The following is a 26702-nucleotide window of genomic DNA, read 5'->3' as shown; positions in this document are numbered from 1 at the left end:
AGCACGGAGTCTTAACCACTGGACCGCCAGGGATGTCCTTGATAATGCAGTAAGAAAAGGAAATATACCATTTGGAAAGACATAAAACTGTCTATGTTCTCAGATGATATGATTGTCCATGTAGAGAATGCAAAAGAATTGACAAAAGTTAAACAGGACGTTTTTCCAAGTTGCTGTTTCATTTAAATTCATATCGATTAAGTCAGCTTTATAACCCAGGTTGCTAGAGAGTGTGAGACTTTGTTTTAACATCCAGTTTGGTTGAAATTTAACGTTAGCTTACTGTCTACTGAAGAGACATTACATGGGAAGATACAGTCTAAATGAGTAATTGAAGCAATTTCTATTGTGAACAAGGAAAAATTATATAAAGCTGGAAAAAACCACATTTTATATATATATATATATATATATATATATATATATATATACACATTCTACACATGTATACACAGGACAAGTCCTGTGTCTTGTGGGATATGGAAATATTTTCTAATCATAAGGTGAATCTTATTATGCTGCAAGTTTAATGATCAGTATAGTTACATATTGAGAAATGGTTATTTTCCCTACCTTAGCTTATGACAGTGGTTCTAAATTGGGGGTAGTTTTGCCAACCTGGGGGTATTTAGAGACATTCTGGTTGTCCACGCTGGGGGTGGGGTGGGGAGGGTGTCTGGCATCTAGTGAGTAGAAGCTGAGGGTGCTGGGAACCATCCTACAGTGCGCAAGAAAGATCCCCACGACAAAGATTTATCTGACCCAAAATGTCAGTAATGCCGGGGTTGAGGTAACTCTGGGTTAGGATAAAGAAAAAAGTGAGAAATGTTTTTAGTAATAGCAGTAATGATACTTAGAAAGTATTAAAGTTGACAGAAATGGTCAATTTTTCTAAAAAATCAGCTTTAAATATGGTTAAATATTTATTTAGAACCTTTTTTCCATAGAAGAATTCAAAAATAGTAAATATTGGGCTTCCCTGGTGGCGCAGTGGTTGAGAATCTGCCTGCCAATGCAGGGGACACGGGTTCGAGCCCTAGTCTGGGAGGATCCCACATGCCACGGAGCAACTGGGCCCGTGAGCCACAATTACTGAGCCTGCGCGTCTGGAGCCTGTGCTCCGCAACAAGAGAGGCCGCGATGGTGAGAGGCCCGCGCACCACGGTGAAGAGTGGTCCCCACTTGCCGCAACTAGAGAAAGCCCTCACACAGAAACGAAGAGTCAACACAGTCATAAATAAATAAATAAAAGAACGTGAATTTCTTTAAAAAAAAAAAAAAATAGTAAATATTGTTTTTAAGCTTGTATAGTCAAGCGTTCTCACATGTGGTGAAGAAACGACTTGGTGAATTTTAGAATGTTTAAAAATCCATTCATCTACTTGTAGGCATGCAAGCCCTATCCCTCTGTCTTGATTTGTAAAACTAGTGAGACTTCCAGAATCTCTTTGGGCGATGTAGTCCAGGATGCATTCAAACTGGTAATGGTCAAGAAGTTTTCATTGAAAAGACCTTTCTTTGACTTAAGGTAACGGTCAAATTGAAGCTTTTGAAGATGAATATCGGCTGAGTAGCATATATGTATAAAGATTTTTAACCACATGTTCTGATTAGTTTACTTACAGAACTGAGATTCTTAATTGGCATCAGGGAGTCAGAGAAGCTCCTTAATTTGTATGTAAAATATTTGCATTTGGGAAGGAAGGTGCATTTTTCTGCAGAAAAATGTTTTCATCAGATTATTAAAGGAATCTGTGACCCATTTATGTAGAAGGAAGGCCCTACCTTCCTCTGTTTTTCTTAGGAAACCAGGAAATGAGAAATGGTTCTATTTTATCTACAAACCCATACAATCATGGATATGGATTTATGTTACTTGCTCATTAATGTTTTGCTTTTAGGTTGAAGATGAACCAAATAAAATTTGCGAAGCCGACCGAGTAGCCATTAAAGCTAACATAGTGCACTTGATGCTTAGCAGCCCAGAGCAAATTCAGAAGCAGGTATGTGAGGCCCTGCTTGTTAGGTGGGCTTGTTTATAGAGCTTTCATCTAATTAGTCTCTTTCCTCCCCACAGTTAAGTGATGCCATTAGCATTATTGGCAGAGAAGATTTCCCTCAGAAATGGCCTGACTTATTGACAGAAATGGTGAATCGCTTTCAGAGTGGAGATTTCCATGTTATTAATGGAGTCCTTCGTACAGCACATTCTTTATTTAAAAGGTACTGATATATAAATTCATATTTTTAAAATACTTTTTTCAAATATTTTTGCTTGTGTATATTTTTGTGATTATGTCATTCTTTTTTTTTTTTTTTTTTTTATGGCTGTGTTGGGTCTTCGTTTCTGTGCGAGGGCTTTCTCTAGTTGTGGCAAGTGGGGGCCACTCTTCATCACGGTGCGCAGGCCTCTCACTATCGCGGCCTCTCTTGTTGCGGAGCACAGGCTCCAGACGCGCAGGCTCAGTAATTGTGGCTCACGGGCTTAGTTGCTCCACGGCATGTGGGATCTTCCCAGACCAGGGCTCGAACCTGTGTCCCCTGCACTGGCAGGCAGATTCTCAACCACTGCGCCACCAGGGAAGCCCTATGTCATTCTTTTATGATAATTCTAGAATAAGAGCATAAGCCTCTCATTATGGTGTTTGTTTCTTCTTAAGTGTAGGATGTTTATTTCATATTGCCCTATTACTGGTGAAATACCTGGTCTTGATAAACTGTGCTTGAATTCCCTTTTTATTTCAGAAAGCTATCTAGCCATAGATTTTTCTCTAATCTAGCCTTGAAGACCTAAAGTCAGTTAACAAAAATTTGTAAATTTACCTCTTTTACCTTAATTTTCTAGATATCGCCATGAATTTAAGTCAAATGAGTTATGGACTGAAATTAAACTTGTTCTGGATGCCTTTGCTTTGCCTTTGACTAATCTATTTAAGGTATGTGATAACACCTTGCTGGTATTTTTTAATTACTTAATATTTTAAAGTGCTTGAATATTTTTATAAATTTTGTTTAAGAGATTGCTTTGAAAGCATATTTGATAGGTAATGGTTTAGAGCATTTCTTTTGAAAAATTTCAAATCTACACCAAAATAGAGAAGCTGGTAGAATGAAATCCCATGTATTGACTACACAAGTTTAACGGTTACTAGAATTTTATTTCTTTTTAATTTGTTCTCTCCCTTTGATTTCGTACGAATAGTTAAAAGCAAATCCCAGGCGTCATATTATTTCACTCAAGTATTTGAGTATGTGTCTCTAAAGGAATAGATCCGTATTTTGATTTGACTGTTTATGGAGTTTAATTTATATAATTAAATGATGATGTAATGATGATGATGTAATTCTGTACATCATCTTATATTACATAAGCAACTTTCCTAAATATCTTTCTGAAACTCGTTTAAGATTGAAAGAGAAGCATTGTTAACCTTTTTTTCCAGATGAGGAAAGTGGAGGGTTTGGTATCACACAGCTAATAAAAAGAGAGCCAGGCCTCAAACCTAGTTTTGCTAACTTGAGAAAAGCTGCTCATTTCCTGTTTTCAGAAAGGAAAGTTGTGTGATAATCACAACTTTCTAAATTACAGAGTATGCACAGGATTTTTCATGGCTAGTATATCTTACTGATAGTACATTTTTATTTTTAAAAATAAAATTGGACAAAATGTCAATATTTTTCACCTATTGGACTAGCAAAGATTTTTATTTCTTTTTAATGACATTAAAAGTTTTAGCCAGGAGCAGGGAGGGACGGGTGGGAGAAAAATGTTTTAGCCACAGTCCAGTGAAATGAACACTAGTGTCCTGTCCATTGGATTATAAATGGTACTAGCTTTCTGGAGTTTGACGTTTCATTGAGAAAACCATAATACTCATATTTTCTAACTCCAGGATATAGTTAGCAACATATGTTGAGTGTCTTTTACATTGTAGGTGTGCACAAATTACGAGGACCTTTTATGTATATTTTCTCATTTTATTCTCATATTTTATGAGGTAGGCATCATTTTTTTTTTAAGTGTTTTTTTTTGTTTGTTTTTAATTAATTTATTTATGGCTGTGTTGGGTCTTCGTTTCTGTGCGAGGGCTTTCTCTAGTTGCAGCAAGTGGGGGCCACTCTTCATCGCGGTGTGCAGGCCTCTCACTATCGCGGCCTCTCTTGTTGCGGAGCTCAGGCTCAGTAATTGTGGCTCACGGGCCTAGTTGCTCCGTGGCATGTGGGATCTTCCCAGACCAGGGCTCGAACCCGTGTCCCTTGCATTGGCAGGCAGATTCTCAACCACTGCGCCACCAGGGAAACCCCGGCATCATTCTTAATTACAGGCAGATAAGGAGATGGGGGCTCAGTAAAATAACTTACTCAGAGTCATGCTTATTATGAGTAACAGTGTCTGGGTTGTATCCAGATCTATCTGGCTTCCAAAACTCTTACTCATAGCATACTGTTCTGCACTGGTAATACAATTCTAGAATCTCAAACTCAGAAAACTAGAAGTGTGCCCAAAGTTTTATACATAAGCTTGTTTATTGCAGTTAGAATAACAAACAATTGCAAACAACCTACAGGCCAGGTGGCAGGGAATTATTTAATGAGTGCATATAAAGACAGTTTTGTTTAATGTATTATATACATGCACAGAGGAGAGTAGAAGGATCTAGTCCAAAATATTAGTATTGGACTTTACAGTAGTGCTGTGATGGACAACTTAAAAATATATACTTTAACGTGTTTTTTCAAAAATTCTAAATGACTGTATACTACTATTTAAAAGCCAAATTGTGGAGAGGATGTATGAATAGTTTCAGCCTAGTACAAGGCTTTTTCACTAAGGTTTACAATACACTAAAACCGTCTTCCTAAATTTCTTTCCAAGGCCACTATTGAACTCTGCAGCACCCACGCAAATGATGCCTCTGCACTGAGGATTCTTTTTTCTTCCCTGATCCTAATCTCAAAACTGTTCTACAGTTTAAACTTTCAGGTAAGTTTCGTTTTATTTCTTGCTTTTGATTCTTACGCTTTGATGTGAAATATAAAGTTTTTCACTTGATGAAGACTTCTTTGCTAGCATTGATTTTTTTTTTTTTTATCCCCCCCCATGAAAAAATAGACATTAGTTGCTTGTTTTCTGATTCCCCCCATTCTTTTTGTTTTGTTTTATTTTGTTTTTGACAAGAGATAAATAAACTGACACCAAGCATTGTAAATGGATGACCACAACAAAAGCAACAGTGATTGCAATTACCAAACACGAAACACACTCATACTATGTCATAATGTTGACATTCAGTCCAGTAATCCTCCACTGTAACAGCTCCGTTACTTTGCAGTGAAAATTGATAATCATCCTCACCAGTTCACTCAGTCCCATGTAATTAATTTTTTTTTATCTTGATCTTTTGTTAGCACTTTTATGAGTTCATCAGTTTTTCATTAGAGTTCTGAAAATGCTTATTCATTCAGTTCAGCAGTACAGTCAGTTACCAGAAACCTGTACTTGTCAGAGTCTTTTCCATGAATTCCTTGAAGATGAAACCCTTTTATAGGAACGTTTTTGCAAAAGCATCAGAGTACACCCAGAACTGTCTGTAAATGATAAAAGACTTAAAAATGACCATGGTTAAAGATTTGATGGAAGTTCATAATAATGCAGTTGTGACAAGGAAATTTAGTTATTTCTGAGATGCACATTTTAAAGTAATAACTAGAATTATGACTTATAACATTATACCAGAACATAAGATTATTAGAAATTTCATGTAATATCTGAAACATTTATATTAACATATTTCCATACAAATAACCCAAAGAAAGTTTAGTATTAGTTGTTTTTTTGTTTATTTTTTTATACTGCAGGTTCTTATTAGTCATCAGTTTTATACACATCAGTGTATACATGTCAGTCCCAATCGCCCAATTCAGCACACCACCATCCCCACCCCACCGCGGTTTTCCCCACTTGGTGTCCATACATTTGTTCTCTACATCTGTGTCTCAACTTCTGCCCTGCAAACCGGTTCATCTGTACCATTTTTCTAGGTTCCACATACATGTGTTAATATACGATATTTGTTTTTCTCTTTCTGACTTACTTCACTCTGTATGACAGTCTCTAGATCCATCCACGTCTCAACAAATGACTCAATTTCGTTCCTTTTTATGGCTGAGTAATATTCCATTGTATATATGTACCACAACTTCTTTATCCATTCGTCTGTCGATGGGAAATCAGACTCCCTGACTTCAGACTATGCTACAAAGCTACAGTAATCAAGACAATATGGTACTGGCACAAAAACAGAAAGATAGATCAGTGCAACAAGATAGAAAGCCCAGAGATAAACCCACGCACCTATGGTCAACTAATCTATGACAAAGGTGGCAAAGATATACAATGGAGAAAAGACAGTCTCTTCAGTAAGTGGTGCTGGGAAAACTGGACAGCTACATGTAAAAGAATGAAATTAGAACACTCCCTAACACTATACACAAAAATAAACTCAAAATGGATTCGAGACCTAAATGTAAGACTGGACACTATAAAACTCTTAGAGGAAAACACAGGAAGAACACTTTTTGACATAAATCACAGCAAGGTCTTTTTTGACCCACCTCCTAGAGTAATGGAAATAAAAACAAAAATAAACAAATGGGACCTAATGAAACTTCAAAGCTTTTGCACAGCAAAGGAAACCATAAACAAGACCAAAAGACAACCCTCAGAATGGGAGAAAAATATTCGCAAACGAATCATCGGACAAAGGATTAATCTCCAAAATATATAAACAACTCATGCAGCTCAATATTAAAGAAACAAACAACCCAGTCCAAAAATGGGCAGAAGACCTAAATAGACATTTCTCCAAAGAAGACATACAGATGGCCAAGAAGCACATGAAAAGCTGCTCAACATCACTAATTATTAGAGAAATGCACATCAAAACTACAATGAGGTATCACCTCACACCAGTTAGAATGGGCATCATCAGAAAATCTACAAACAACAAGTGCTGGGGCTTCCCTGGTGGCTCAGTGGTTGAGAATCTTCCTGCTAATGCAGGGAACACGGGTTCGAGCCCTGGTCTGGGAAGATCCCACATGCTGCGGAGCAACTAGGCCCGTGAGCCACAACTACTGAGCCTGCGTGTCTGGAGCCTGTGCTCTGCAACAAGAGAGGCCACGATAGTGAGAGGCCCGCGCACTTCGATGAAGAGTGGCCCCCACTTGCCACAACTAGAGAAAGCCCTCGCACAGAAACGAAGACCCAACACGGCCAAAAATAAAAAATAAATTAAAAATAAATTAAAAAAAAAACAAATGCTGGAGAGGGTGTGGAGAAAAGGGAACCCTCTTGCACTGTTGGTGGGAATGTAAATTGATACAGCCACTATGGAGAACAGTATGGAGGTTCCTTAAAAAACTAAAAATAGAATTACCATATGATCCAGCAATCCCACTACTGGGCATATACCCAGAGAAGACCATAATTCAAAAAGACACATGCACCCCAATGTTCACTGCAGCACTATTTACAATAGCCAGGCCATGGAAGCAAAGCTTATAGCTTTCAATGGAAGCATATCTGGGAGACAAAAGACTGAAGAAACAGACTTGGGAAGGTGTAAGAACCAGTGGCATTTGAGAGGAAACACAGCCACAATCTTATAGCAGAAAATGCCTGGTCACCCAGTTGCTACTGAGGTGGTGGCCTCCAGTCATTCTTTCTGTTCTTGAGTCATTACTTTAAGATTCAGGGGTCCAGGAATGAGAAGGGAGTCTTACCAGACTCCTATACTGAGATGCAAGAGAAAGGATGTAGCCTTTTCGTTGCCTCTAGCCAGAGCCAAGTACTTGGACTTAATCCTCCCAACGTGACTGTACTCACAGTGGTAGGGAGAGCATTCCTCAAAAGGAATAGGTAAAATGAATAGGAGATGAACAGCCCAAAATGGCATACCTTCAGTGTTCAGCTAGACAGCAATTTGAGAAATTCTTAAAGGATACCACTGGGTTTTTGTATACCTTCTTTTGAATTCTACTTCCTAGAAGTCAGGTAGAATGAGGTGATTAATAACTTGTTAGTCACAGAAGCCTGACTAGGAAGGAGGCATAATCTTTACCCTTGGGGGATTATCCCTCATTAAGAGGGCAGTATTGTGCCACAGGAAATCAGTAACTGTATAAGACAGTAAGCCTGACTTGGTGGTCATCTTACAGTAAATGCAGTAGTTCAGAAAGGAAAAGGAATGTATTGGTAAGCACTGAGTTTTATAAGGAAAGTTTTCAGTCTTAGCTGGACCTTAAAGGAATAAGTAGATTTATATTGGGACAGGAGCAGGTGGCATCATTTGTGGTTGAAAACTTACCGAGACAGAGTCAGAATGGTTTACTCATCTGCCAGACCTAGCTGGAGCAGAGAATTCTTGTCAAAATAGGTATCTGTTGACTCAGCTGAGAAACGTGGGCTTGAGTCTATAGGCATGTGGAAAACATTTGGTGTGGTGGGGAAAACTTATTAAAATATAATAATTACTTCAACCAAAAGTCTCAAGTCACCATTTATTCTTTAGGATCTCCCTGAATTTTTTGAAGATAATATGGAAACTTGGATGAACAATTTTCATACCCTCTTGACATTAGATAATAAGCTTCTACAAACTGATGTAAGTATTATTTAAAATATTTCCCAAGTAGGCTTTTTTTTAAAATTAAGAATTATTTGAAATATATTGTTAAATGTCAATTATATCTCAATTTTTTTTGGTGTTAAAAAAATTATTTGAGTGCCGTCTGAGAACATTGGAGGGAGGATAATTGTAATGTGCAGAATTACCCTTCTTGGAGTCCTGACTTAAGTCACAATTCATAGATAAGGCTATTTTATTACCTTATTGAAAGTAAGGCCTCAACAGTATTCACATTGTGAACATTTTATGAAATAGAAAATCATTTGTCATTGAAGATACTAAGAAAACTTAAACCTCTGTAATAATAGCCTCTTTTTGAAAAAGTCCTCTACAGTGTGGGAAAGAGGGGACATGAAAGTTTGTAATGTGTAAAAGTCTCTGATCTGAGTTTTGTAATATGTACTTTCAACATGTAGCACTTACTCTGTGTTATTCATTTGCTTGTTTATTAATATGTTTATGATTTACCTCTTTCTCAAAAAACAAAAAATGTAAAAAGTAAAATATTAAGAATACTTCAACACCGGATAAAAATTACAGTTGGTGATGCTGATCTGTTTGGGTGGCATGCAGAGGGAGAATCATTACTGTGGGTGTACAGCAAATTTTGTCTCTGAGATTTATACGCAACAAGAGCAACCAAAAAAAAATAGAGTTCCAATAAAATAATTCCTTCAGTCCACTAGGAAGAAACCACTCCCTCAGAAAACAAAGCTTGTCTTTACACTTAAGTCTAAAGGAAGTTTTTCACATAGGATTCTTAAGGGAATTGTTTGCCCATTTAAATGTGTCGTCTCACTGTGTGGCATCCCTTATATTCACGCCTTGAGGAGCTGCTCTTTTATCTCTTCTCAGTTTGAGTTCTTTGGCACATAATGTAGCTCAAAAGTGTTTGTGGGTCGCGGTTATATGTAGTAAGCATCGTTATGCCGGTCACTGTCATGGTCTCAGGTGGGGTTGGCAAACTTTTCCTATAAAGGTCTGGGTAGTAAATATTTTTGGCTTTGTGGGCTATATACTCAATTCTGCAGTTGTAGTTGAAAGCAGCCATAGGCAATACGATAAATTGTATAAATGAAAACAAAGAATGTGTGTGGCTGGGTTTTAATAAAACTTTACTTCAGAAATTAGGCAGCAGGTTAACCCCTGCTTTAGGTTGTTCAACATTTTATAACCAGAATATTATTTGTGAGAATGTTATAGCTTTAGCTTATTGGGAAGAGAACACATTTTAATATATTTGAAATGAGAACCTTTTGGGAGATAGCAAGACTATGTTACAAAGGAAAATGTGATATGATTTTTATTACTCAGGTTTTTGTAGGAATATATTATTTTCAATTCAGTATGTAAATATTTTATAATTCAGCAACCAGAAGAAAAAGCTTTATTTATTTAAAATATTTATGCATGCATGCATGCAGCGCCAGGTCTTAGTTGAGGCACATGGACTTCTTGGTTGCGGCATGCACGCGGGATCTAGTTCCCCAACCGGGGATCAAACCCAGGCCCCCTGCATTGGGAGCACGGAGTCTTACCCACTGGACCACCAGGGAAGTCCTGAAAAGGGTTTATTTAACTTGAAAACTTTTGAGAACTGCTCTCATTGATTAATAAGAAGCATTTCATCTTGTATTTATTTGATAGATCAGGTGAATAAATTTACAGTGGCATAGATGTAGTTCACAGCGCTTGGCTTTGATATAAAATTTTTAAAGAGTTCAGGAATTACAGCTACTCTCCGTGTTTATGATAGCGTTGAAGTTGTATGTTTGAGTTTTCCGTTTTCTCTTATGTGAGGATGAAGAGGAAGCAGGCTTATTGGAGCTCTTAAAATCCCAGATTTGTGATAATGCTGCACTCTATGCACAAAAATATGATGAAGAGTTTCAGCGGTACCTGCCTCGTTTTGTCACAGCCATCTGGAATTTACTAGTTACAACAGGTCAAGAGGTTAAATATGACTTGGTAAGGTGATGGTGGAGACAAATAATTAAGACATTCCCCTTCCCCCCCCCCCCCCCCATGAAATAAATGGTTCAGTTTGCTCTTAAAAATATGCTTATTTTTGTGTTTTATTCCAGTTGGTAAGTAATGCAATTCAGTTTCTGGCTTCAGTTTGTGAGAGACCTCACTATAAGAATCTATTTGAGGACCAGAACACGCTGACAAGTATCTGTGAAAAGGTTATTGTGCCTAACATGGAATTTAGAGGTAATTGTGGCAAAGTGTAAAGCTTTTTCAGGAGATTAATTAAAAGCTTGTTTTTTAAAAGAGTATGTTAGTATAAATTTAAGAATTTAAGAAGTCTTCTCTGTGTTGCTTTTTGTAACATATTCAGTCCAAGTTTTGTTGGATTTAGTATTTCACCAAGGCAGAAGTTATTTTTGAACAGTTGACTTGAGACAAGAAGTGATTGATAACTTTTAAATACAGAGTTGAAGCCCACCTAGTTTGTGCTTAAGGTTAAAATAGTCCTAAGAGTCTGTATTTGTACAAAATGTCTTTCTGACAGTTGGGAAGAGCAGTCATTAGATCATTCAGTCAGGAACAAAATGAGGAAATAAAAGACAGTGTAATGTGGGGTTTTATTTCCTTTTCTTTTTTCATAAAACTATATGTAAAGGACAGATCTTTAATCTGATACTGTCTGTCCTACTTGTTTTGGTGGTGAAATGACTGTTTATGAAATAATGGTGATGGTAGTTGTTAGGTTGTTTGTTTAATGTCCTTATCTGGCAGAATAACGAGTTGGCATCCCTAGATTGGTCTCTAACACTTTTGAAGGTTGGTGATGAAGTCCAGTTCTGTGGATGTTCACATTAGAACAAGTGAGCCTATCTCACAGCTGTATGAATTACCTATTACCTAATCTTTCAGGGTAACGTTTGCTGCTCTAAGTAATGATTAAGAGTATATGAAGTACTCATTTGTTGGGAAAGAACACTTTGCTGTAAAACATGGCAATTCCACATACTCTTCTGCATACTCAACTGTAAAGGTAGAATGACTTGCCACGTCTTTCAAGAGGTGATCTGAAATGTTATCTTGCTTTGTAGCTGCTGATGAAGAAGCCTTTGAAGATAATTCTGAGGAGTATATAAGAAGAGATTTGGAAGGATCTGGTGTGTATTTTGGTTTTTAGCTGTTGGTCTCTTAGCAAGCCAGTTTTAAAGTTGCTCTCTTTCTAATAAATATGGGGAGGTGAGGGAGTCCTGTTAAGTATGTCATTTCAGCTGGCTTTCACTGGAGAACTGTTTTCCTTCTTTAACTTGTACATGGTAAAAAGCAGCTCTTTATATGAGCTATATCAGAGTTTCAGATGTTGCATTACTTGTCTTCTCTTTTTTATATACTTATTAGTGTTTATCATACTACTATGATCTTTCAGTTTCATTCTCATTTTACATTTGTGGGGGGAATTTTTTTTTTCATTGTTTTTGTTACTGTTAGCTCTCAGATGGCAATTTGTTTTCTTATAAACTTGGTCAGTTGGTTGTTGGTGGTTTCTTTCTCCCATAATGTATTTCCCTTTGATTTTGTAGATATTGATACTAGACGCAGGGCTGCTTGTGATCTAGTACGAGGATTATGCAAGTTTTTTGAGGGACCCGTGACAGGAATCTTCTCTGGTTATGTTAATTCCATGCTGCAGGAATATGCAAAAAATCCATCTGTCAACTGGAAACACAAAGATGCAGCCATTTACCTGGTGACGTCTTTGGCATCGAAAGCCCAAACCCAGAAGGTGAATCCTTTCAGTATATTTTTATTTCTAAAACATAGTTGTTGGTACCACAGAAGTCAAAAAGAAGTGATATATTTCTGGTTATATAGCCTACTCTGCTAGATAATGTGTTAGTTCTGATTAGAATTCATATGGTCTCCAAAGATGGCTTTATACTGATGTATTAAGCACTTAAGTTTCTTATGGACCAAAAAATCAACAGATGCTGCACTTGCTTCCTTAGCTGAGACTCAGTATATAAAACGTGCTAAACTTAAATTTAGCTGTTCTTTAATTTAGGGAAGTTTCTTTATTATCTATTAAAATAGTCTTATTTTATATGTAAGTAGTTTGTGTTTTGAAGTATTCATTTCCATCTTTAACCTGGTTTTCTAAAGCTGCCTAAATTTCCAGTGTGATAAATAATTACAGATTTTTCATGTTATTTCACTGTTATGAATTTGTTTTTTAGCATGGAATTACACAAGCGAATGAACTTGTAAACCTGACTGAGTTCTTTGTGAATCACATTCTCCCTGATTTAAAAGCAGCTAATGGTGAGTTTTGTGAAATGTTTTTAGTACAGCTTACACTATACCTGCAATTTTTTAAAAATACATTTATTTATTTATTTGTCTGCACCGGGTCTTAGTTGCAGCACGCGGGATCTTTTAGTTGTGGCATGTGGGATCTAGTTCCCTGACCAGGGATGGAACCTGGATCCCCTGCACTGGGAACGCGGAGTCTTAGCCACTGGACCACCAGGGAAGTCCCTATACCTGCAATTTTTATTTGTATTTTTATTTTAAACTACAAAATGAGTACCGTTACGGCTCTATAGCACCATGATACTGAAAACTGTGGCTCCTATCCTTATTGCAGTTACTTTATTGGATAAAATCTCAAATGGTTGCCCCAGATCTTGCCCAGGTGAAATTAACTTTCCATAAAGAAAATGTCTCTTATGTAGAAGGAAAACAGGAACAAGTGAGACTAAATTGTCACTGTATATTTCTAGTGTACATATAATAATGCACTAGAAGTTATACTTTGGTTTTTGTTTTCCTTCTCATTTAAAAAATGAACTCTTGGGGGACTTCCCTGGTGGTTCAGTGGTTAAGAATCTGCCTGCCAATGCAGGGGACACGGGTTCGAGCCCTCACCCGGGAAGGTCCCATATGCCCCGGAGCAACTAAGCCCATGCACCACAACTACTGAGCCTGTGCTGTAGAGCCCACGAGCCACAACTACTGAAGCCCGCATGCCTAGAGCCCATGCTCCGCAACAAGAGAAGCCACCACAGTGAGAAACCCATGCACCTCAACGAAGAGTAGCCCCCGCTTGCCGCAACTAGAGGAAGCCCGGGCGCAGCAACAAAGACCCAATGCAGCCAAAATTAATTAATTAATTAGTTATTTTTTTAAAAAATGAACTCTTGGGAATTCCCTGGCAGTCCTGTGGTTGGGACTCCGTGCTTCACTGCCGGGGTTCAATCCCTGGTCAGGGAACTAAGATCCCACAAGCTGCATGGCGAAAAATAAAATATTGGGTTGGCCAAAAAGTTCGTTTGGGTTTGTCCAGAAGATGTTAAGGGACGAACGAACTTTTTGGCCAACCCAATACTAAAAAAAAAATGAACTCTTAAAAATTGAAGTAAATTTAAAGTACTTGAAACTAATAAATACTAAGGATACTTTCATATGTTTACAAAAATATGTTGATCAAGAGATATTCTTCTAAAACTTTGTGGAAAATTTAAATACACTAATAGGTAGGGATAATATTATAAAGAACTTCCATGTTACTATCATTCAGCTTCAGGAGCTTTTAACAATCGGCTGATATTTTAGCCCTTTAACTTACTTCCCACTACTAGTGCAAGCTCATCTGGAGAGACTTGCTCTTGATTTAGAATAGCTTCAATTTTGGAAGAAGATACTGTTGTTATTTCATGGTCCAAATCATTTTTGTTCAATTACATAAGTAACACACGTTCATTTGTAATCAAACTTAAAGGTAAGGGGGAAAAATAAAATTATTTTTAAACTTACAGTATTAATAGCTGTGTAGTAGATCATTATATAATTAACTAAGCTTTAATTACTTGACATTTTGTTTACCAGAACCATGTTTTTAAAATCTGATAATGTTGTCAACTGATTTGGGAGTTAACAGTCCTTAGCACTAAAATAACTGTGACTTTTTAATTTTTTTTTATAGTGAATGAATTTCCTGTTCTTAAAGCTGATGGTATCAAATACGTTATGATTTTTAGGAATCAAGTAAGTAGCTTTTCATTTATATGTTATATGCCACTTAATCTCTTAAGAGTTTTATTGTATACTGGCTTCTCTTTCCTTCTACTGTGCAATCATATTCGATATCCACATCTAACAAAATTAACAATAACTCCTTGAACTTAGGATGCCAGTAGAGACTGTCATATAGAGTGAAATAAGTCAGAAAGAGAAAAACAAATATTGTATATTAACGCATAAATGTGGAATCTAGAAAAATGGTACAGATGAACCGGTTTGCAGGGCAGAAATAGAGACACAGATGTAGAGAACAAATGTATGGACACCAAGGGGGGAAAGCAGGGGTGGGGTGGGTGGGATGAACTGGGAGATTGAGATTGACATATATACACTAATATGTATAAAATAGATAACTAATAAGAACCTGCTGTATAAAAAAATAAAATTCAAAAAAATAAAAAATTAGGATGCCAGACCATGATTAATTTTCCTCAGTTTCTCAAAAATACTGTTTTACAGTGATTTCATTAAAATTTGGGATCCAAACAAGGTCGACAAGTTACTTACGGTTGATTCTGTCTCATGTGATCATTGACACATTTTTTTAATTGAGATATAGGTAACCTAATATAATAGTCACCATTTTTAAGTGTATACTTGTGTGGTTTTTAGTATGTTTATTATTTTGTACAACCAACACCACTGCCTCATAGATTATTTAATTACCAACTTGAATGGGAAAAACAGGATAGATGTTTGTGTGTTTTTCCCCTGTGTCAGTTCAGAGTAATGAGTTTAAGTGCCTTACCAGCCTCCAGAGGACAAATGAGGGATTTTTTGACTCTCTAGTTGTTCCTTCTTTGGCCAGTAGGAGCCCCATTATGTAGGTTCCTGTGTCCTCTTGACATACACTTAGTAGCCTTTAACAGCTTCCCTTTTTTCATATATGACAGAATATTCCATGTTCGTCTTGTACATTTCTTGCCCCAGAGCTGAACTAGCCACACTTGAAGGTGGGAAATTTTATTTAGAGACCATAATCTAGGTGGTAGGGAAATTGGTTTTAGGCTTTTTCATAGGAGGGAGCCAGAAAATAAATAATACCAATATTATTATTAAAGTAATAGTGCTGAATGCTGTTTGATTTCTTTGTGTTTTTTATATCCTTCGTATATTATCCTATTAGGCATGTATAGTCAAGAAATACTATGTTTAAAGCAACTTGAAATTATTCTTTGTGCATTTTTGCCATTAACTTGATAAATAATTAGATTCATCTGTTTGTGGGGTTTTGTTTTATTCGGGGGGGACATGAGAAAGGTTACTTTACATACCTCCAAAGTCAGGCATGGTACATTCAGAAAGGTCTAGCTTTCCTCCCTGTTCCTTCTCTCTTCCTAAAAGTAACCATTTTTTACCAAGTTTTGGTTTATGTTTCTATTGGTTAATTTTGAAAATATAACCTAATATTGTCCTAGATATATTTATGAATTTCCCCTCCTCCTACACAGAAGAGAGTATGCTAAACACGCTATTTTTCACTTTGGTTTTTTTTCTTTTTTGGCCGTACCATGTGGTTTACAGGATCTTAGTTCCCTGCCTAGGGATTGAACCCAGGCCCATGGCTGTGAAAACTTGGAGTCCTAACCACTGGACCACCAGGGAATTCTGACACCTTGCTTTTTTTCACTTAGTAAATCCTGGATGTCATTCCATGGTAGTATTTACACAGTTCCCTCTTTTTTTAAAATTTAAATAGCATAGTACTCTGGGTGGCTCTCCTGTGGTTTACTCAACCAGTCCCCCAAGAGGTAGATGTTCTGGGTGTTTTCTAACTTTCACTATTTTAAATAATGCTAATTATTTGAAACAATAGCTTTGTATGTGTCACATAGTATTTTGCCATTATAACTTCGAGATAGATTCCTAGAAGTGACGTTACTAGATTAGAGGGTAAACTTATATGTAATTTTGCCAGATCTTGCCAAATCTCCACAGGGGTTGTATCATGTTGCATTTTTTAAAAAAAGATAGCGCCTATTTCCCCAAAGATGTTGGAATTTTGCCATTTTGCCAAACTCAAAGATGTGAAATGGTATCTTATTGTAGTTTTACGTTGTATTTTTCTTAGAGTTTGAAAGCTTATCTTGCCGTTTATTTATGTATTCTTAGTTTTTATTGGAGTATAGTTGATTTACAATGTTGTGTTAAGTTTCAGGTGTACAGCAGAGTGAATCAGTTATACATATATCCATCCTTTAGATTCTTTTCCCATATAAGCCATTACAGAGTATTGAGTAGCGTTCCCTGTGCTATACAGGAGTTCCTTATTAGTTATCTATGTTATATAATAGTAGTGTGTATATGTCAGTGCCAGTCTTCCAATTTATCTCCCCCCCATCTTTCCATTTAAAGGGCCATTTTCATTTCTGCGAACTGTCTATTCATATTTTTTGTCCATATTTCCATCTGATTGTTGGTCTTAATTTTTAGAAAACATGTAATTTCCTTCTGATTATTATTATTTTTTAATGGTAGAAGACATTATTTCATCTAGCTATATAAGTTCTCAAGCACGATCAATTTTATTGATTCCACTGGACCAATAAAAGCTAATAGTCAGTCCAACAAGTACACAGAGACTCTGGATCCACCCCCTCAAGTCACTGATGGAGTCTGTTGGTCACAACCCTTTCCTTGTTAAAGCTCTTCACAACAGCTCCCCAGACATGTTCAGAATCAAAATACCCTTCACATTTTTCATTTCTTGATTCATGTATTTTCCAAATAGTTTGAACCCTGAATAAGAATTTGTGGATCCTGAAGTATTTAGTTTTACAACATAAATCTCCTTTATAAAACTTTATCTTCATATCATTCCCCATTTTGATCAATCACATTCAGGCTCCAGCCAGGTGTAACACCCTCGACCAGAGAAAGGGAAACAGACCCACACCTGTGGTTGCCCCTTGTGCAGGAGTACTCCGTTTCCTACGTTGGAGACACAGTGGGCATCTTTAAACCACCGATTATTCCATCATTACGTTATCTGTTACTGTCTGTTTGAAGATCACAACATAGAAATTTATTAACAGCCACCCCCCAGGGAAGACAGATGAATTCTATTAGTTCTATCTGCTTCAGGGCTGAATACCATTTTGACAGTTAGCTGTGATGGAGAAAGAGTGTAGCTTACATTTACTAAGTTTTTACTGTTTGTCAAGTACAGTGCTAATGCTTATGATGGAATCCCACCTCATTTGACTTATACACATTCAGTTATTGGGCCTCAGCAAAGAGAATGAAAGAGAAAAATTCCACCACCTAGTGCCTGTCAATGAGCAGACACCCCCCCAGAGTGGGGAGACTCCAATCTACTCTTCCCTCAGTGAGCCTCGTCTTTTTTTTTTTTTTTAATTGAGAAATAATTGACATTAATTTCAGGTATACAACATAATGATTCATATTTGTATGTATTGTGAAATGATAACAGTAAATCTAGTTAGCATGTCACTATACACATTGACAGAATTTTTTTTCTGTTGATGAGAACTTCTGAGATCTGTTCTCTGTATGCAGTATAGTATTAGCTGTAGTCACTGTATATTGCATCCTCATGACTTGTTTTGTAACTGGAAGTTTTTACCTTTTGACTCCTGTCACCCATTTCACCCACTCCCCGCCTCTGGCAACCACCAATCTCTTCTCCGTAGGAGTTCGTTTTTCTGATGTTTCGTGTTTTTTTTTCCTGTTTTGTTTTTTAAGGTTCCACATGTGAGATATACAGTGTTTGTCTTTCTGTATTTCACTTAGTATAATGCCCTCAAGGTCCACACATGTTGTCGCAAATGGCAAGATTTTCTTTTTTTATGGCTGAATAACATTCCATCTGTGTGTGTGTGTGTGTGTGTGCACGTGCGCACTCCACACTTTCTTTATCCATTCATCCACTGATGGACACTTAAGTTGCTTCCAAATCTTGGCCATTGTTAATGTTGCCTATGAACTTGGGGGTGTGGATATCTTTTTGAGTTAGTGTTTTTGTTTCCTTTGGATAAATACCCAGAAGTGGAATTGCTGGACCATATGGTAACTCTATTTTTAATTTTTTGAGGGACCTCCATACTTCTTTCCATACTGGCTGCATCAATATATGTTCCCACCAGCAGAGCACCGGGGTTTTCTTGTCTTTCTGAGACTAACCATTGTAACAGGTGTGAAGTGATACCACATTTTGGTTTTTATTTGTATTTCCCTGATGATTAGTGATGTTGAGCACCTTTTCATGTGCCTGTAGCCATCTCTGTGTCTTCTTTGGGAAAATATTCAGGGGAATTCCCTGGTGATCCAGTGGTTAGGATTCAGCGCTTTCACTGCTGGGGCCTGGGTTCAGTCCCTGGTCAGGGAACTAAGATCCTGCAAGCCATGCAGTGTGGCCAAAAAAAATAAGAAAGGAAAATATTATTCAGCTCCTCTGCTGAGTTTTTAATTGGATTGTTTTTTGCTGTTTAGTTATATAATCCTCCTGATTCTTAACACTGTAAGTCACTTTAATTTTAGTGAGACAGAAAACAAAACAGCACAGTTCGGCTTACTCCCTCCAATACCTCCACCAAATTACCCTGCAGCCGTCTTGTAAATTATTTTAAACACACAAGCAGGAATAGAGAATAATTTAATGATACATAACCACCACAAATCTTAACTCCAGGCCATAATTACTTAAACCTACACACACAGTGGAGGCACCCAGGGTATGCCCTCCCCATTCCCATTCTATTCTCTTTCTCCCCAGAGATAATGAATGAATTTAGTGTAAGTGATTATTTATGGCTTTACATGTTTGCTTCCACAAAAATTCTATAGTATTACATAGGTTTAAGTTTTTTTTTTATTTAAATACCATACTACAGGTATTGGTCTACATATCTAGTTTTCTTTTGTGCTTAACGTTTTTAGTAGATGTGTTAGAGTTCATTTTTAATAGCTGTGTAGTATTCTATCATAAGAATATGCCACAGTTTATTTCCTGTGGATGATTCTTCAGTTTCTTGATTTATACTTTTTATGTGTCTTTGACAGGTATCTACCAGGGTTACATGCAACCTTGTGAAGCTGTTCTGTTTTAAAGACTAAAGGATACGCTAAAGTTTTAGAGGTTTTTAGTGAAGATTAGTATGCTTATGTTTATGCCATCCCTCCCCATTTTTAAGAAGAGAAAATGAGGCACAAAGAGCTTGAATGACTTTTCTAAGAAATACTTGCTAGTGAAAAGTATGGTTCTAAGATTAATGAAATCTCTGCTTCTCCGTGATATTATTATTTTACCCTAACCATAGTTTTATGCTCAGAGAAAGAGAATTGGAAAAGTGAGTGTGAGTTGAACCATTATGTGAAGGTAGAAGTTTTGATTTTTTCACCTGTATCATCTCCATTGTAATAGTGGCTGAAAAAAAACACACTTTTTAGAATCAGCAAGTCACTCTCTTACAAGCTGTCTTTTACTCAAGATAGCATCAGTGAGTTACAGCATGTATATTGTTGTTTTTTTCAGGTACCAAAAGAGCATCTTTTAGTCTCTATTCCTCTCTTAATTAATCATCTTCAAGCTGAAAGTATTGTTGTTCATACTTACGCAGCACATGCTCTTGAGAGACTGTTTACTATGAGAGGGCCTAACAATGCCACTCTGTAAGTATTTGATGCAATATATTTTTTCATCTCGGGGTGAAGACCGTTCTGTACTGGTCAAAGATATCTCAGTATATTCAGTATATATCTCAGTATATATAACTTCATTAGTAGTTAGAAAAATAAATGTGTATATTTTACTCATTTATACTATGCCTCATTCCAAAAGGATTTGAGACTGCATGCCAGAGTAGACACATTATGACAATAAAGTTAAATGGAGGAAATTGGAGCAAAGGAAAATAACTGGGGTGTGAGGTTAATAAACAGAAGTGTATCAGAGGATCCTGTACAGTAGTTAAAGAAACTTGTGGATTTTATGTGGAGTCCTCTAGCGGCCAAGGCAAAGAGAGAGACTTGGTGAGTTAAAATGTCCATAATGTCCATGAGATTAAAATTAAAAGTTATTCAGAAGGCACCTCAGAAGTGGGCCTTCGTTAAGGGAATACTGTGTAGTAGCCCTGTTCATAGCACCATCATGCAACAGAGTTATTTTCACCTGGCTGTTTTTGTGTGCTGAGACATGACACAGCTGAGTGAAAGTAATTCTCTAGGGTCCAAGGCAGTAGCTGTTGTGGCCTGATGCAAGGATAAAATGCAGAGGATTGGGTGGTCTGCATGTCTTTCAGACCTTTTCTTCAGCAGTGTTATTTCTTGAAACTGAGCTTTGGGTAAGAGATGGAAAACATTCTAGGTTCTTTTCTTCATCAAGAACTTGAAGTACAGATATGCTCAGTGGCCAATTAAGGGTTGAAAGGTTATCCTTTAGGCGAGTTAAGCCAGTACCTGTCTTCAGGCCCAGAATTTACGCAGAGAATGGTTCCGAACTTGCTCCACCTCCAGGAAAGCTAGCTGACTGAGAGTCCGGGCTCTCTTCTCGATGGTGACAGATGTGAACCAGGGATGACCTCAACAGCCGTAGACAATGTTGGGTTTGCCTGGTTTGGGGTTTGTTTAATTGTGTTTGGCCCCAGATATGCCTTCTTAGGAACTTAACATGAGCACTTTTAAAGCAATATTTTCCTAAGCTGTCTGCCGACTGTCAGTGGTGGGAGATGGCTCACTTTTATGCCAAGAAGTGTGATTTAGTAGTTGCAAAGGGTGTTCCAAAGTGACAAGCTCAAGAGTTGGCAGTGACTGAAAGCTGTTTTTTCATCTATAGCTTTACAGCTGCAGAAATCGCACCGTTTGTTGAGATTCTGCTAACAAACCTTTTCAAAGCTCTCACACTTCCTGGCTCTTCAGAAAATGAATATATTATGAAAGGTAGGCCGTTTCCCTGGTGTATAGACTATAAGTATCTAATCTCAGACTACAGGGGTGGTAAACACTCTTGAGTTGTACTTCAGGTTATGTAGTCTAGGAACCAGATACTGTTTGTCAAGAATTAGGTAGGTTTCGATATTTTTAAATGAAAAATAGTTTAGTTTGTTGGTAAGTGTTTTCAGAAAAAATGTTACCCTAACTTGATATAAACTCCTCTTACTGAAGAAAAGGTAGCAGACTCCTTTTTTCTTTTCATAGGTTGAAATTCTTGAGGGCAAAGATGAGCTCAGACAACATTTATTGACGGCATGTTCTGCTAGGTCTTGGTGTGAAACCTGGGTGTATTTGATAGACCCCGCACAGATCCTGCCTTCACAGAAATACTGCCAAGGACACAGGCAGCTGTAACAATCTGCCAGGTGCTCCATTAGGAGAGTGTCTTGGGAACAGCTCTGGGACAATCTTAGTCTTACTCGCGGTTGCATTCCAAGAGTCTAGCATGGTGGGTGACTCATAGGAAATGCTTTTTAAAGAAACTGTTCCCAGTGCCTCTGGCTTGGTCAGGACCCGTGTGTGTGTGTGTGTGTGTGTGTGTGTGTGTGTGTGTGTGTGTGTGTGTGTGTGTGTGTGTGTGTGTGTGTGTGTGTGTGTGTGTGTGTGTCAGGACCCATAGGTGTGTCAGGACCTGTGTGTGTGTGTGTCAGGACCCATAGGTGTGTCAGGACCTGTGTGTGTGTGTGTCAGGACCCATAGGTGTGTGCGTCTATCTAGGTGTGTGTGTATGTATGTTTTCAGCACTGTATTTCTCCAGCAGTGATGTGTGAGTACTCTTGTTTAAGGTCCATTTCTGTGAGGTGGCTGACTGGTCCGTGGTCTTCATCGCTGTGCTCCTAGGGTTTGCAGGAGCGCCCAGTATGTAACAGCTTCCCAATAAATACTGTTGTGTGAATGAATGTGAGGATTCTGTGCCAGCCCAGAGGAGGGGCGCCGACCCATGCTGTGACCCTCCGCTTTCTCTAGCAAGTGGTATCTAAGCTGAGGTGCAGGTTAGGTAGCAGTTAGCTACTTGGAGGGTGAGTCTTCAGCATCACTGCAAAGTTTAGGAGGCAAGAAAGGGTAACTTTCTATCCTGTGTGCCTAGCATATAGTAGGTGCTCTACTTAGTTAACATCTATTCTGTTTGTGCAAAAATAGCCATCGTATATTTTTAGCTTAATAATGTATTTCTCTCCTATGCCCAGTGTTTTTAGGTGTCTGTTAATGAGCAGTTAATTCTGTAATATGGGCCTTCCATAGCTTTATGTGTATTTTTGGATTTTTCTCAGGCTCCTAGTCTCTCTTCTGGGGGGAGATGGGCAAGTGGCCTTTTCTTTCAGCGTCTGGTAGGCTGTGATCATACTTCCAATAGGCTAGTGGTAAAATTTCATGCCACTGATTTCTAAGTAAAGGAGACTCAAAACAGGCCCCCTTCCACCTGCTGCTCCCCCATGTCCGTCCACTACTTCACCTGCCTCCTCCTTGTCTGCTTCTTTAGCCACTTCGTTATTTTTTATTGTCCCTTAAGCCTTCTGGAAATGACACTTCCCAGCTAAATTTTGTTGCCAATTGTTGGCCTAATTTTAAAAGGGAGGGAAATTTAGATTATTTTTAAATGTAGAGAGCTATCTGGGGGTTGTTTAAGAGTCTTAAGATTTTAGTTTATGAATCAGTGGACTTTTTTCTCCCCCTAATCACTGTTTTATTCTGAAGTTTAACTAAACTATTTGTTTTTGCTCTTTTTATATTTTACAGCTATCATGAGAAGTTTTTCCCTTCTACAAGAAGCCATAATCCCCTACATCCCTACTCTCATCACTCAGCTTACACAGAAGCTATTAGCTGTTAGTAAGGTAACAGAACCAGTTTTGAAAGTGCAGTTGCTTTTTAACCTAAATGCTTCAAACTGTTTGAGCCTCAGAACTCCCTGGCGTTCGGTCAGACAGGGAGAGCTCTGTGACTTCTTCCCGACCAGCAGTTAATGTGTGATTCTGAAAGTGGGGGTGACAGAGACGGGGTCTTGGCAGCACTCTCCCTTAAGTGTAAGCTCAGAGACTTTAAAACATTTTATTCTTGCTTTAAAAAGTAACGGGTTCATTGAAGAGAACTGAGAAAGTACAAACAATCTGAAATGATCTTAGATGGAAGAAGTAGGCTTTGCACCAAATGGACACAAAAGAAGCTATTCAGACTAATACAGAATGATGACTGAAGTCCTTGTGTGTGTTCTTCCTGACTCATTTCCCCAAAAATAAAATTCACTCTTTCTTTGATCAAAGATTTTAGATATTTTGATCCTTATTTAAATATTAATACCAAGTTTTAGAAAATTAAAAAAATCAGTTTAAGGCCAATAAAATTCCTTTGTAGACGCTTATTCTTAATTACTCTATGAAACGGAGATGAAGTCATAGGAAGTAATAGAGAGACTTTGAGAATAGTGATCCTATTTCCACCGAATTCTGGGTAAGGGCCTTGGGCCTACTTGGGTTTTGGGGAATTGAGAGAAAAGAGAAGTAGGACCTCTCCACTTTCACCTGCCCCTGTACATACACACTCAGCTTCTGAGTTCATCAGCTTCATATGGTCGCCTTCCAAGAAGGATTTTGTTTGAAAAAGAAAATTGAAAACCACTGATATGAAGGATTGTCATTGTGCAGATACAGACATACTGAGGTCCACAGAGGTTAAGGTTTGCCTGAGGTCCCACACACAGCTAGTGGCAGAGTCAGGCCTTTTATGTCCCTGCTCGTTTCTCCCACCGCTGTTCACAGTGACGGCTGTAGGAGAGCACACAGGTTTAAGAAAGCTCCTTGCAAGCACTGGGAGCTTGGGCTTGTGTAGTCACCTCCCCATGATTCTGAAGTATTTTTTCATAAGTAGACTTTTGCTCATTAAAAAAAAAAAAAAAAAATCCGAACAGGTATTAGTATTACTTCATTTTCTGAATTTTAAAGTCACTGTAAAATTTTAACATATATGCAGACTTTTTAGTGTAATTTGTGGGGGGTTTTTTAATATTGATTTTTTTTTAAAAAAAATGGCATCTCTTTTAATGTGTTTTTAGTAAGGTTAAATGTGTTTTAGGTTATTTTTAATATAGTCAATTGGATTATTAGAGTCATAAGCTTTTTTTTTTTAAATTTCAGAACCCAAGCAAACCTCACTTTAATCACTATATGTTTGAAGCAATATGTTTATCCATAAGAATAACTTGCAAGGCTAACCCTGCTGCTGTTGTAAATTTTGAGGAGGCTTTGTTTCTGGTGTTTACTGAAATTTTACAAAATGATGTACAAGGTAAGTAAAAGAAAGTTATTTTCTTTGTAGTTGAATAAAATTATTCAAGTGATTATAAAATGCAGTCTGCCTAAGAGATATGTGCCTTTTGTGTCAGAGCATTAATTCTGAAGCTGACAGCTCTGTTTTTACTTTTATCAACAGAATTTATTCCATATGTCTTTCAAGTGATGTCTTTGCTTCTGGAAACACACAAAACTGACATCCCGTCTTCCTATATGGCCTTATTTCCTCATCTCCTTCAGCCAGTGCTTTGGGAAAGAACAGGAAATATTCCTGCTCTAGTGAGGCTTCTCCAAGCATTCTTAGAACGAGGTTCAAATACAATAGCAAGTGCTGCAGCTGATAAAATTGTGAGTCAGATTTTGATGTAACTGTAATTTTCTAAGGTAACTGAGAGAAACTAGGGATGGCAGATTCTTTTTAATTAAAAAAATTTTTTTAATTTCTTAAACTTAATAAAAAGGGAATTAGAAAATGTAACAGAATTAATTAGTAGAAAACATTAATGTATATTTTATTAGAACTAGGTATCCTTTAGTCATATTTATCTCTGGTAGAAACTAAAAGAATAAGAGCCAAATAGGTTAATTTCAGGAACTTAACTTTAAAGGCTTATTGTGGTGGGTTTTTTTTCCCTTTACACTTCAGAAGTAAGAAAAAGAGAAAGTGTTAGATTATTACAGCATGCACCCTTTTCCAAAATATATCACCTGTTTAACTTTTGGAACAATTAATCCTTGCTTCTTTAACTAATTATTTAATCTAATTTGTTGTAGCCTGGCTTATTAGGTGTCTTCCAGAAGCTGATTGCATCCAAAGCCAATGACCACCAAGGTTTTTATCTTCTAAATAGTATAATAGAGCACATGCCTCCGTGAGTATGAATATAACCTCATTGTACATTTACTTGAGGATTCTGTTAAGTACTCAGAAAAATGCTGAATTTATATTGTTGCTTTTTTATTCACTTCTTTAGTGAGTCAGTTGACCAATACAGGAAGCAGATCTTCATTCTGCTATTCCAAAGACTTCAGAATTCCAAAACAACAAAGTTTATCAAGAGTAAGTAAAATCATTTGGGTGTTCCTACAGAAATAATGAAGGAAAGAGGCTAAAAACCCTTAGACTTTATAAGTACATATAAACCTTTTAACAGTTATAAATGTTATATATAAAATATTTTAAGATGCTTGTATTCTTCAAGCACTAAATCAGTTTCAGTATATTGTGTTCCAGAGGTTTGTAAATTTAAATATCAAAACATTTTTAATAGAAGTATCATAAAGAAATATAAATCAGAGACTGTATGTAAAGCTTTTTTATGACTGTACTATAAAGGCAGAGATTCTGTATGTTAAATTGTATTAAAAGGCCAGTATTGATGCCAAAGTTAGTCATTGGGTTTTAATGATTTGTGAATATTTCATTTGGCAGACTTTCACTAAATCACTTATTTAATGCAGTGAGTCCTCTGTATTGATACTCTGCACCTCCTTTCAACAGGTTTCTTAGTCTTTATTAATTTGTATTGCATAAAATACGGGGCGCTAGCACTACAAGAAATATTTGATGGTATACAACCAAAGTAAGTCTGTTTTCATTATTTATTATCCTGTTTTTAAAAGCAAAACATTTGACCTCTTAGTCTCTATTTTATAAATGACTTTATAGTTCTTCATGCACAGTGATAGTTATCTTTGTGGTTTCCAAAATATTCTTGGGGGCTTGGGT

At 37.2% G+C, this 26702-nt stretch overlaps 1 protein-coding gene across 1 annotated transcript in view; it reads left to right on the top strand.

Moving 5' to 3' along the window:
* The window catches only part of CSE1L (chromosome segregation 1 like), a 43709-nt gene that overhangs the window by 11881 nt on the left and 5126 nt on the right, over window positions 1–26702 (top strand). The window contains exons 4-22 of the mRNA XM_059896900.1: window positions 1902–2003; window positions 2078–2223; window positions 2846–2936; window positions 4877–4984; window positions 8574–8666; window positions 10491–10658; window positions 10775–10904; window positions 11750–11815; window positions 12236–12438; window positions 12890–12974; window positions 14638–14699; window positions 20230–20366; window positions 21529–21632; window positions 23424–23521; window positions 24818–24968; window positions 25113–25321; window positions 25748–25845; window positions 25948–26033; window positions 26475–26556. Coding sequence (XP_059752883.1) covers window positions 1902–2003; window positions 2078–2223; window positions 2846–2936; window positions 4877–4984; window positions 8574–8666; window positions 10491–10658; window positions 10775–10904; window positions 11750–11815; window positions 12236–12438; window positions 12890–12974; window positions 14638–14699; window positions 20230–20366; window positions 21529–21632; window positions 23424–23521; window positions 24818–24968; window positions 25113–25321; window positions 25748–25845; window positions 25948–26033; window positions 26475–26556 — 2219 coding nt within the window. The remainder of the gene's footprint in view (window positions 1–1901; window positions 2004–2077; window positions 2224–2845; window positions 2937–4876; window positions 4985–8573; window positions 8667–10490; window positions 10659–10774; window positions 10905–11749; window positions 11816–12235; window positions 12439–12889; window positions 12975–14637; window positions 14700–20229; window positions 20367–21528; window positions 21633–23423; window positions 23522–24817; window positions 24969–25112; window positions 25322–25747; window positions 25846–25947; window positions 26034–26474; window positions 26557–26702) is intronic.

This window comes from Balaenoptera ricei, chromosome 15 (assembly GCF_028023285.1).
Source record: "Balaenoptera ricei isolate mBalRic1 chromosome 15, mBalRic1.hap2, whole genome shotgun sequence".
NCBI lineage: Eukaryota > Metazoa > Chordata > Mammalia > Artiodactyla > Balaenopteridae > Balaenoptera > Balaenoptera ricei.
Note: the sequence above shows the minus strand (reverse complement) of the source record. Positions and strands in the feature narration are given on the sequence as shown.